At 53.1% G+C, this 12,644-nt stretch overlaps 1 protein-coding gene across 3 annotated transcripts in view; it reads left to right on the top strand.

Annotated features, from left to right (window-relative positions):
* The window catches only part of ctif (CBP80/20-dependent translation initiation factor), a 292,382-nt gene that overhangs the window by 158,371 nt on the left and 121,367 nt on the right, over window positions 1–12,644 (top strand). For all 3 annotated transcript variants that reach the window (XM_085975110.1, XM_085975119.1, XM_085975101.1), the window contains one exon: window positions 11,951–12,026. In XM_085975110.1, the coding sequence (XP_085831236.1) occupies window positions 11,951–12,026 (76 nt within the window). The remainder of the gene's footprint in view (window positions 1–11,950; window positions 12,027–12,644) is intronic.

Raw genomic sequence — 12,644 nt, 5'->3', positions numbered from 1 at the left:
AGAAAAGGTGAGGCGAGGAGGAGGCCTGATGAGCCTGTCCGATCGACTTCGATACCCTGGTAGAGGAAGTTGACGACCGGTGGACGCGTTGGCAGTCGGTGGCGGCTGAGCAGGCGCGGCGAGCGCAGACGGGTTGTCAGGCAGCTTTGGTTGATCAGGTGTGGTGGCCACGGGCGGTTGGCCACGTTTGGGTGGTTGAGCGACTACGACAGGGTGGTCCAGGTCCAGGTGAGCCGGCTTCAAGCGGTCCGCCGAGATGTGATCCGGTTTCCCTCCGACGTCGACCAAAAAGGATTTGTCACTCGGTTCGATGTCGCGGAAAGGACCAGTGTAAGGAGGCTTGAGCGGATCCCGGTGAGCGTCGTGTCGGATGAAGACATACTCCGCAGTCTTCAGTCCCGGTGGCACGTAGGAGGTCTGCAAACCGTGATTGGACGTAGGGATCGGGGCAAAGCATCTAGCCGCTTCTTGGTGGCGAACGAGTTGCCGGGAGGCGGACCATGGCTCTGTGGGAGAAGGGAGGAAATCTCCTGGTACCCGGAGCGGCTGGCCATAGACGAGTTCAGCTGAAGACGATTGTAGATCATCTTTGGGCGCCATACGGAGACCCAACAGGACCCATGGGAGTCTGTTCACCCATCCTGCGCCTTGAAGACTGGCCTGAAGAGAGGCTTTAAGCGACCTGTGGAATCGCTCGCAAAGGCCGTTTGCCTGCGGATGATAGGCTGTGGTGCGATGAAGCTTGGTACCGAGCCCCTGAGCCACAGCGTTCCAAAGATCCGAGGAAAATTGTGGCCCACGGTCAGAGGAGATGTCCGCCGGTACTCCGAAACGGGCGACCCAACAGGAGATGAAAGCTCTAGCGACGTCTGCCGACGTGGTGGAAACCAAAGGAATTGCCTCTGGCCACCTAGTGGTGTGGTCCACTATGGTAAGGAGATGAGTATAACCCTGAGAAGGCGGAAGCGGCCCCACGAGGTCCACCTGCACGTGGTCGAAACGACGCTCCAGAACAGTAAACGCAGCCACCGGAGCCTTGACATGACGCTGGACTTTGGCCTTCTGGCATACGACGCAGGTATTAGCCCAGTCACGGACATCGATGTGCATTCCCTTCCAGACGAACTTGGCTGACATAAGCCGTTGCGAAGCCTTCATCCCTGGGTGCGACAACCCGTGTATGGCATCAAAAACCCTCCGGCGCCATGCGACTGGCACTATGGGACGAGGAACTCCCATGGAAACGTCGCAAAGGAGCGTGGCACCTGCGTCCTGGAAGACGACGTCGGTCGCTTGGAAGCTGGAGGGAACGGTTCGATATGATTGGACCTCCGAATCCGAAACCTGATCTTTCGCCATGAGGGCGTAGTCGATCCCCAGGTGCACTGCGTGGCCCGTTACACGGGAGAGGCAATCTGCCACCAGGTTGTCCTTACCAGACACATGTTGAATGTCCGTAGTAAATTCGGAAATGAACGTCAAGTGACGACGTTGACGAGTGGACCACAGTTCGGTGGTCTTGGCCATGGCGAACGTAAGGGGTTTGTGGTCGACAAAAGCCGTGAAGGGGCACCCCTCCAATAAAAACCAGAAATGGCGAATGGCGAGGAAAAGGGCCAGTAGTTCCCTATCGAAGGTGCTGCACTTTTTTTCATTTGTTCGCAATTGACGGCTGAAAAACGCCAGCGGTTGCCACGTGCCGTTGACCCATTGTTCTTGCACCGCACCGATGGCGTAGTCTGACGCGTCGGTGGTAAGGGCGATAGTAGCACCTGGAAGTGGATGTGCCAGCATGGTTGCGTTGGCCAAAGCGTTCTTGGTGTCGCCGAATGCCTGGATCATTTCAGCTGTCCAGCTGATTGGGTCTTTACCAGACTTGCCCTTGAGGGCCCCGAACAAGGGTTGCATGAGTTGAGCTGCCTTGGGGACAAAACGGTGGTAGAAGTTGACCATCCCCAGGAACTCCTGCAAGGCCTTGACTGTCGACGGCCGCGGGAAAGAAGTAACCGCCTCAACCTTCGTCGCCAAAGGTACGGCGCCGTCCGATGTTATTCGGTCTCCCAGGAAGTCGATTTGTTGCAGGCCGAACTGACACTTGGCCGGGTTGATGATTAAACCGTGTTGGCTGAGGCGCGTAAAGAGGGAACGCAAATGGGAGATGTGCTCCTCCTTGCTGGCACTGGCGATGAGTATGTTGTCACGGTAGACGAAAAGGAAACGCAGGTCCCGAAGAACGGAGTCCATTAAACGCTGGAACGCCTGTGCTGCGTTCTTTAAGCCAAACGGCATCCGCAGGAACTCAGAGGCCAAAAGGGGTGATGACAGCTGTTTTCGGGACGTCTTGTGGGTGCACTGGAACCTGGTGCTATCCACGGACGAGGTCGACTTTAGAGAAGATAGTATTTCCCGCCAAGTGGGCCGAGAAATCCTGGATATGCGGGATCGGGTACCGATCCGGAGTGGTGGCGTCGTTGAGGTGTCGGTAGTCACCGCATGGCCGCCAGCCGCCGCCTGATTTTGGCACGATGTGGAGAGGCAAAGACATGGGACTGTTTGATCGCCTAATGATGCCGAGCCGCTCCATTGTGGCGAACTCCGCCTTCGCAGCTGCAAGCTTGCCGGGTTCGAGCCTTTCTAGCCTGCGCATAAACCGGGGAGCCAGCAGTGGTGATGTGATGTTCAACACCATGTTTCGTCGCTGAAGAGAAGGTGGGCCTTGTCAGCTCCGGAAACTCCCCGAGGAGCCGCGTGAAGTCATCTGGAGGAGGAAAAGCACAGGCAATGGAACGCACCATGGAGGTACCGTGGAAGCATTGATCGAGTGGAAGGTGGCCGCGTTGATCAGCCGGCGGTGTCGGACATCGACTAGCAGGCTGTTGGCACACAGAAAATCTGCCCCTAGGATAGGCTGTGAGACTGTAGCCGTGACGAAATCCCAAAAGAAGCGCTGACCGCCGAAACAGACTTCGACCCGCCGCTTTCGGAACGTTCGAATAGCTGCGCCATTAGCCGCTACGAGGGAAAAACCGAGGTTCCCCGTCTGCGTGTCGAGCTTCGACGCAGGTAGAATGCTACACTGCGCCCCGGTGTCACAAAGGAAACGGTGGCCTGAGAGGGAATCGGTGATATAGAGGAGTTTCCCCGTAGAACCGACGGCCATTGCCACCGCGGAACGCCCGTTAGATTTGGTCATCCATCACCAGGGACGCCGCCTGCGCCTTTTTTTTGGCGAAAAACTGCAGGGGGAACGGCAGCATCGTGCTTTCACACCAAAACGGGTGTGGTAGGAGCACCAGCCTGCTGTAGGAGAAACTGGGACTGCGTCTGTGGGGGGTGGGCGCCTCGTGGCCGCTCAGCACTGCTGGGTAACCGTGAAAATCTTATCGGCTTCGGCCGCAAGCTTGGCGCAGTCAGTAATGTTGGAGCTGGCCAGGGCAGCCTGAACCTGTTCAGGCAGTTGATAGAGGAAAAGCTCCCGGAAGATGAAACATTCCGGTTCAGCACCCAAGCGCGTAAGCATTTGGCTCATGAGCTCGGACGGTTTGGAGTCCCCGAGGCCGGGCAGCGTGATGAGCCGGCGAGCACGCTCCGACTTTGATAGCCCGAAAACCTGAAGCAACCGCGCCTTAATTGCATCATACTTGCTGTCAGTAGGAGGACTACCGATGAGGCTGATGATCTGGGATGCAGTTGCGCTGTCGAGGGCGGAGACCACGTAATAATAACGAGTCTGATCCGCGTTGATGTACCGAATGGCGAACTGGGCTTCAGCTTGGATGAACCAGACGTCTGGTTGTTGCTCCCAGAACTGTGGCAGTTTCAGCGTGACGGCGTTCGTGTCCATGTCGAATCTTCCATGAAAATCGTTCGTAGAAGCCGGGGTCACCAATGTAGGAACGGAGGTTCCTATCAAAAAGACTGAGTTCGACTCGGGTAATTAAATTAATGAACTTTAATGAAAACAAACGAGTTTAAACTGGAAACTGCTAGGACACATCAATAACTGGTCTATTCTCCTTGAGGGCTCCACGAGGACTGATCCCCTGATCAGGAGAGTGACGTCATGACGTTCTTCCCGCCGTTGGGGCGTCAACGTGACTAACGGCATGACGTCATCATGTGCTGTAAAGGTAACTGGCATTGTACAGTCAAACAGTATAATTAAATGTACAGGCACAGACAGTAACTACATTGCTGTTAAAGGAATTCTGTACAACCGCTCTGAGTCCTTTGGTGGCTCCGCCACAACCTCGCATTTATCCACGTTATATTGCATCTGCCATACTATCCCTAATTTCCCTTGTTAGCCACAGTTGAGTCACCTTTTTTGTTTTATTTTTATGCCAAACAGGGATGAACAAATTCTGTAGTTCATCCATGCGATCTTTAAATGTTTGCCATTGCCTATCCACCATCAACCCTTTAAGTAACGTTCTCCAATCCATCCTAGCCAACTCGTGCCTCATACCATCGTAGTTTCCTTTTATTTAAATTCAGGACCCTAGTCTCTGAGTCAACTACTTCACTCTCCATTTTAATGAAGAATTCTATCATATTATGATTGCTCCTCCCCAAGGGGCCTCGCACAACAAGATTGCTAATTAATCCTTTCTCATTACATCATACCCAGTCTAAGATGGCCTGATCTCTAGTTGGTTCCTCGACATATTGGTCCAGGAAACCATCCCATATACACTCTAGGAATTCCTCCTCCACAGTTGGTTAGCCCAATCTATATATAGATTATGTCACCCATGACAACTGCTGTGCCCTTATTGTACACGTCTCTAATTTCCCGTTTAATGCCATCCCCAACCTCAGCATTACTGTTTGGGGGTCTGTGTACAACTCCCACTAACGTTTTCTGCCCCTTGGTATTTCTCAGCTCTACCCATACAGATTCCACATCATCAGAGCTAATATCCTTCCTTACTATTGTGTTAATCTCCTCTTTAACCAGCAATGCTACCTGTTGTGTCCGTGTGTTAATAGAGACACTGAAGACAGGAGTTGGTTTCACAGGTGTTTACTGAACAAAGTCTGGAGGGGAACTACTTGATACAACACAATATGCAGGCTTATATAGCCCGAGTGGCCATTACTGGCATTACAGTACACAGGGGGCTCTTAAAGGCACATACACTACACTATCCCAGCTCCTTTTCCTTTTTGCCTGTCCTTCCTGAATATTGAATACCCCTGGATGTTGAATTCCCAGCCTTGGTCACCCTGGAGCCATGTCTCCCTAATTCCAATTGCATCATATCCGTTTACATCTATTTGTGCAGCTAATTCATCCACCTTATTACGAATGCTCCTCGCATTAAGACACAAAGCCTGCAGGCTTGTATTTTTAACACTCTTAGGGGGGAAAATTCGGTTGTTTGCACCACCCATTAGCGCCTAAAGAGGTCGAGAAGTGGGGCGCTAACCAACTAGCGCCCGGGCGCAGCGAACCCTGCGCCTCTTCCCAAATTGAGCGGACATTTAGCGCCGGCGCTAAACCGTTGCACCCGCTCACCGGCGCACGCAGATCATGACGTCATTTCAGTGTGCAACGCCGTTGGGGCGCCCCGGACCGGAAATTCAGTGGTGCCCCCCTCCTTTCCGCCTGGCGCTAACAAGGACAGGTTACCTTGAATGTTTCCCAGTCGCTGTCAGGCTGGGGGGGGCGCTATTTAAAGGGGACTCTTCCTGGATTATTAGTGGTAGCCATTTTTGGACCACACCTGTGTGTGAGAGAGAGAGAGTTGCTCAGAGACAAACGGTGAGCCATTTCTGCAGTGAGCTAGCGCTGGCTGAGGAACTTTAGCCTTCTGAGCATTACTTTGCAGTTGGTAAGCTTCTCAACCGGCATAACTTTCAGTGCGCACTTACTATGGGGGCTGCATTGGATGGAAACATTGTCCTTCTCAATCATATTGACAGGGCACAGAGACGCAGGGATAGTGGCAGGCGTGGCCAGACGGAGGAGGGCCTGCAGACGTCGGCACACGAGATCTTACGCTGCCAGGGCTTTCCGCCAACAGTTTTCGTATATCAACATGTCGGAGGAGCAGTGTTTCCGAAGGCTGCGCTTCAGTACGGAGGTGGTCACTGAGCTCTGCCACCTGCTTCAGCAGATCTGCAGCCTCAACTAAGGTGCAGGATATCTCTGTCGGTGGCTGTGAAGATCACTGTGGCTCTAAACTTCTATGCCAGCGGCTCCTTTCAGGCCGCTACTGGGGACATTGCCAACATCTCACAGTTCGCGGTGCATTGCTGCATCCGTCAAGTGACTAATGCCCTCTTTAAAAGGAGACGGCAGTACATCTCCTTCCCAATGACCCCGGACAAGCAGCAAGAGTGCGCAGAGGGCTTTGCAAGGATAGCGGGCTTCCCCATGGTGCAGGGCGCCATTGACTGCACGTATGTGGCTTTGCGGGCGCCTCTAGAGAATGCGGAGGATTTCCGCAACTGAAAGGGGTTCCATTCTTTGAATGTGCAGCTGGTCTGTGACCACCGACAGCTGATACTCGCTGTCAATGCCCACTTTCCAGGCAGCAGCCACGACGCCTTCATCCTGCACCAGACTTCTGTGGCAGACCTTTTTGAAGCCCCGGCTCACCCAGGAGGCTGGCTTCTCGGGGACAAGGGCTATCCTCTGTGCCCCTGGCTGATGACCCCGCTCCGTTTGCCCAGCACCCCTGCTGAAGAATGTTACAATGAGAGCCATCAAGCGACCAGGAACATCATTGAGCACACAATCGGCATGCTGAAGCAACGGTTCCGCTATCTGGACCATTCCGGAGGAGCCCTTCAGTACTCACCTGAGCGAGTCTCCCACTTCGTGGTTGTGTGTTGCATGCTGCATAACCTGGCAATCCTCAGGACCCAGCCAATGCCACCAGACATTGAAACACCAGCAGAGGAGGAGGAGGAGCAGCACCAAGATGGGAGGGAGGCACAAACTGCAAGGGCCATCCGTCAGAGGCTTATAACAAGTCGCTTCTAGGCCCCTCTGAGGGAATGCTTTCTGCCATTCCAAGAACATGAATGGAACCGTTCTGCTACCCCTAAGCCAGTCAAGGCAACAATTAGTGCAAAGAACAGACATGGACATTGTGAATAAATAAACTTCTTTATTTAACAAAATGTATATCCTTCCCGCATGACAAAGCAATGGAAACAAACAGCAAAACAAACAGACTGCCATGTAACTGTCTCACATCCTGGAGACAATGTCCAAAACATAACCAACATTCAGACCAGCATCCTCGGCCTTGAATGAAAGAAATAACATAATTTAGCAGCACCTCCTACTTTTTGCCCCTTGATGGTGATCTGCTTCCCTTGCGGAATTGCCCCATTCCTGCCCTGCAGGGAGGCCTGCTGACTGTCCGAAATTGAGACCGCAAATGCCCTTGAGGTACGGCCTGGACCAGCTCTGGGCCTGGAGGGCCCGGCTGCTGACTGCTCCAACTCCGCATGGGCGGAAGCAGTCTGTCCTACAGGTGGTGGCAGCTGCAGTGGAGAAGTGCCAGTGGTGGCATCAGGAATGCTGTCATCCTGAGAGCAGACAGCAGCTCCCTGGTCGGCCGACACACTGGCACTCTGATGGGGCAGCACCGCAGCATGCGCAGCAATCGGCTGGAGCACAGATTGCTGGCCTGCTGTGGCACGGCGAGGGCCCCGGGGAATCCTGCCCAATCCAGCGAGGGTGGCAGCAGCCAGTGCTCGCGTGGCCTCAATCTGCGTCTGCATGAGCCCAGCCACTGACTGCGTGGCAGCACTCAGCACTTGCGTGGCAGGTGCCAGTGCTTCGCCGAAGTCCTGGAGAATCCTTGCCAGTGCTTCGCCGAAGTCCTGGAGAATCCTTGCCAGTGCTGCGCCGAAGTCTTGCACACTCCTTGTCTGTGCTGCGCCGAAGTCCTGCACACTCCTTGCCAGTGTCTCAATGGAGTCGGGCATCCTTGCCACTGCAGCCATGAGCTCAGTGTGCCTCAGCCCAGCCTGGGCGCTCAGTTCTACGAGGGCACGCACCTCTTCTGCGCTCTGTGCAGCAGCACTCGCGGCCTGACTCGCCCTCCCGGGAGACGGCCCCCGAGCTTCCCTACCCCCCTCGCGTTGCTGCAGGCCGCTGGGTCCTGGAGCTGCATCCTCCTCAGACCATTCCCCCTCGCTCCCCTCCAGGGAAGGCGTCTCCCCAGTCTGGACATGGGCTGGCTCGCCTGAGGGTGGTACGGATGGTCCGGCTTCCTCCTCCTCGTCGCCTCCAGAGTCACTCGTACTGACAGCTTGAGGGCCCGCCTCCCGAGCTGGTGATGCAGCATCTGAAAGCAGGGAGGTTCAAGAGTGGCTTTAGCGAAAGGACAAGGTGGCAGCAAGGGATGCATGAGTGCTGCAATGCTCTGAGTTGGCTCGAGAGTGAAAAAGCATGCTGGTGTGGGGAACAAGTGGAAGGAGGGAGGTCAAAAAGGTGATGACCTTACCATTGCTGTCCACAATGTGGTCGGCATCTCCAGAGGCGACGGGGCCAATCATCCGGCTTGCCACAATCCGGTGGACTCGCTCCTCCAGGTCTGTAACGGTCTGCAGGTGAGGCCGGCCTCCTCCGGTCCGATGATGTTGCCTTCTATTATTGGCCAACTTGGCCTGCAAGAGAAAGGACGGGGTGTGATGAAACCTGCAGCCCTGATCTGGCATGACATGTCTCCCATGGTCGATTAACCCTTACATTATGCACAGAGCTGAATGTGCGTGTGTGTTTCCAGAAAGGGCCATGGGTGCTGGATGACAGCTGGCCACTGGGGCTTTGCACACCCTCTGGCCATAAAGTCAGGTCCAGATGGAGGGATGAAGATGATTCTGAAAAAGGCACTCGCCCTGATGACCCGAGTGAGGTTGTTGAACTTCTTCCTGCATTGCACAGGAGTCCTGGGAACCATGCTGCTGGAGGTGACTCTGTTGGAAACCTCCCTCCAAGCTCTGCGATAGTCACTGTGTTGAGGCCTCCTGCCATTCTCTGGGTAGAGCACAGATCGCCTGTGCTCCACCGCGCCAACCAGAGCATCCAATGCCCCCTCGCTGAAGCGCTGCGCTCTCTCCCTGGCCCTCTCCATATTCATGCAGTTGTCGACGCCACAGGTAGGTTACCGCCGAGTTTGAGGCCTACGAGGCGCAAGGTGCGGCTGGAGATGATAATCGATCCGCCCCTTTAAGAGCTGGCTGGCGCCAGCGTGTCTGGCTGAAATCGATAATTGACAGCACCTGCGCTGTGCCCGCCCGTGGAGAAATTGCGTCGCGCCGCCGGGTTAGCACCTTAAGACTGTCGTGCAGCGCATGAATTAACGCCGCAATCACCTTCAGGGGCGCAGCTACCCAATATCGCTCGAGGTGGCGATAAATTGCGCCTGGCGCTAAACTTTGCGCACCGACAATACTAGTGCCCCAAACGGGGCGATACCGAATTTCTCCCCCTTAGTCCTTTTAGAATTATTATTTACTGTAGCCCTGTTTGATTTACGCCCTTGATTTCTCTGCCTTCCACTTTTGCTTTTCTCCTTCCTGTCTTTTGTTTCTATCCTTGCTTCCCTTTCCTCTGTCTCCCTGCACAGGTTCCCAACCCCCTGCCATTTTAGTTTAAACCCTCGCCAACAGCACTAGCAAACACTCCCCCTAGGACATCGGTCCCGGTCCCGCCCAGATGCAAACCGTCCAGTTTGTACTGGTCCCACCTCCCCCAGAACCGGTTCCAATATCCCAGGAATTTGAATCCCTCCGCCTTGCACCATTCCTCTAGCCACGTATTCATCTGAAATATCCTTCTATTTCTACTCTGACTAGCATGTGACACTGGTAGCAATCCTGAGATTACTACCTTTCAGGTCCTATTTTTTAATTTACCTCCTAACTCCCTATATTCTGCTTTTAGGACCTCATCCCATTTTTTACCTATATCGTTGGTACCTATATGCACCACGACAACTGGCTGTTCACCCTCCCCCTCCAGAATGCCCTGCAGCCGTCCTGAAACATCCTTGACCCTTGCACCAGGGAGGCAACATACGATCCTGTAGTCTCGTTTGCGGTCGCAGAAACGCCTATCTATTCCCCTTACAATAGAATCCTCTATCACTATAGCTCTCCCGCTCTTTTTCCTCCCGTCCTGTGCAGCAGGACCAACCATGGTGCCAGGAAGTTGGCTGCTGCTGCCTTCCCCCGATAAGCCATCTCACTCAACAATATCCAAAGTGGTATATCTGTTTGAAATGGGGATGGCCACAGTGGACCCCTGCACTACTTGCCTGTGCCTACTACTCTGCCTGGTGGTCACCCATTTCCATCCTGCCTGTGCAGCTTTTACCTGCAGTGTGACCAACTCCCTAAACGTGCTATCCACGATGTCCTCAGCCTCGCGAATGGTCCAGTATGTATCCAGTCGCAGCTCCAGCACCGCAATGCGGTCTGTTAGTAGCTGCAGCTGGATACACTTCCCGTACACATGGTCGTCAGGGTCACAAGAAGTGTCCCTGATTTCCCACATAGTGCAGGAGGAGCATGCCACGGGACCGAGCTGTGCTGCCATGACTTATCCTTTAATTAATTCAAATTAAATCAAATCAATACCACTAATTACACTACAATTAAATGATCTACTCAAAGGCCCTTGTTTACTACCACTCCCCGCTAAGTTTGGAAAAAAGCGAGAAAGAGAGAAATGCTCACCAACCAATCACTTACCTGCTTTCTGGTGACGTCACACTTCGATTACTTTTTACTTCTCGCTGCTGCCGCCGGTGTGTCTGGGCCGCTCGCACTCCCCGCTCTTTATCTCCTCGGTCTCCGCGCTCAGTCTCCACCCAGGACCACTCTCCTTGTTGCCGCCGGTGTGTCTGGGCCGCTCTCGCTCATCACTCTTTAACTCCTCGGTCTCCGCACTCAGTCTCCACCCAGGGCCGCTCTCGCTGATGCCGCCAGTGTGTCTGGGCCACTCTCGCTCCTGGCTCTTTAACTCCTCGGCTTCCCGCTCAGTCTCCACCCAGGGCCGCTCTCGCTGCTGCCGCCGGTGTGTCTTTACATGCTGGACTGAGGTGATCCTGTAGGCCCAGGTGTAGGAAGAGATAAATCTGCCCCATATTCTTTCATGAGGTTTTGGATTTTTTTGTTTTGCTACACTCCAACCCACAAAACACTGATCTTTGAAATGTCCCGACGGGGAGCCGTTTATGTCGATATGATTTGGTTGCAGATCACAAATAAAGAAAAAAAATTACTTAAAGTTCATTTTTACTCCTAAAACAATGCTTTACATCTAGGGCAGTCGATGCTGGTTGTCAAGGGAACAGGTTGAGCCTGCTTGGAGGGGGATGGGCAGCTGTTAAAGAAACATCATGGGAGAGCTCGACTCTGACACCACCTCCATTTTAATCTTAGTGAAGATGCGGAAGTGTTGCCCTCCAGTTTTTAAATGAGTGTCCCTCTGGCGTTCCCAGTTTATCCGCCTTTTGCGGCCCAGTTGGCAGGCAGGCAGGCAACCTGCTCCGAGGCTTCTGCAGGGAGCTGGGAGTCATGTGAGAGTGGTAAGAGGGCAACTTAATTTTCCACTTTGTGGGGCATCATTTTGGTCACTGCCTACACTGCAGCAAAGGGAACTGAATAGATTGGGGAAATTCTACAGCGGATGGGGTGGGTGGAGAAATTAAATTGCAAAACTCAAGGGGATTGGAAAGAGAAATGGAAGTATTTTGAAACCATGCAAACAGTATTTTTGAAGGGAGGAAGGTGCATTCTGCAGACAAGCTTATTTATTGTCAATGTTGGGGACCACCATTAGTTACAAGCTACTTGTTACTAGTTCCACTTGTCAGAAATGCTTTGCCGCCTTCCTGAAGCATCAGCCTTTGCTTTGTGTCTGAAAGGATTGAAAGGCTCTGGCCTAATGCTGCTCCTGCTGTTGTCATTTGTGCAGGATGGTGAAGGGGAAGTTTGAAGAGGATGGAAACATTACCTTGAATGACCTGGACAAAGTGCTTCCTGTGCGGCAGGTAAGGCCTGAACCTCACGCTGCAAACCTCTTGCATTGGGTATCGAGTCAGGACTTGGTGCCTGGAGAGGCAAAGTTATATTGAATACTAAGTGGGTGGGGTTAAGGAACAAGGCAAGAATTCCACCCCCCCCCCCCCCAAAGTTGTAAATAGTTCTGAAGATTTATAGTTCATTGGGGCTCAGCAGTACAGATTGTCTCACTGTCCCTTCAGTTCTGGGGCTTGGGTTTGAATCTCGAGATAACCAGGCTGAAAATCATTCTGCAGCTTTTGAGGGAAAGTACCATTGGTACTATGCATCTGGTTTGAGTTCTCATCAAATGGCTCGCCTGAAGCTTCAGGAGGAACCCTAAGCACTGCAGTTACTTTCAGCAGTGTCGAGCACTGTGAGAATAAGCACTGAATGACTTGATGGTGTGTTGGGGAGCTTTAGACTTTGTGGCCTGGTCTGCCATCTAGCGATCCAGTTTGACATTACGGCTCATTGAGAACAGTACTTTCTGTATTGGCTTTTATTAATTTTAGTATTTGTAGCAGAGTACAAATTTGACAATCCTAATATTCATATGAAAAGAAATGAGAAGAAAACTGAAATTTAGAAGGAGGATTTTATAAAGT

This window comes from Somniosus microcephalus, chromosome 2 (genome assembly GCF_052327205.1).
Source record: "Somniosus microcephalus isolate GS21.2 chromosome 2, FLI_Smic_1.0, whole genome shotgun sequence".
Classification (NCBI taxonomy): Eukaryota; Metazoa; Chordata; class Chondrichthyes; order Squaliformes; family Somniosidae; genus Somniosus; species Somniosus microcephalus.
Note: the sequence above shows the minus strand (reverse complement) of the source record. Positions and strands in the feature narration are given on the sequence as shown.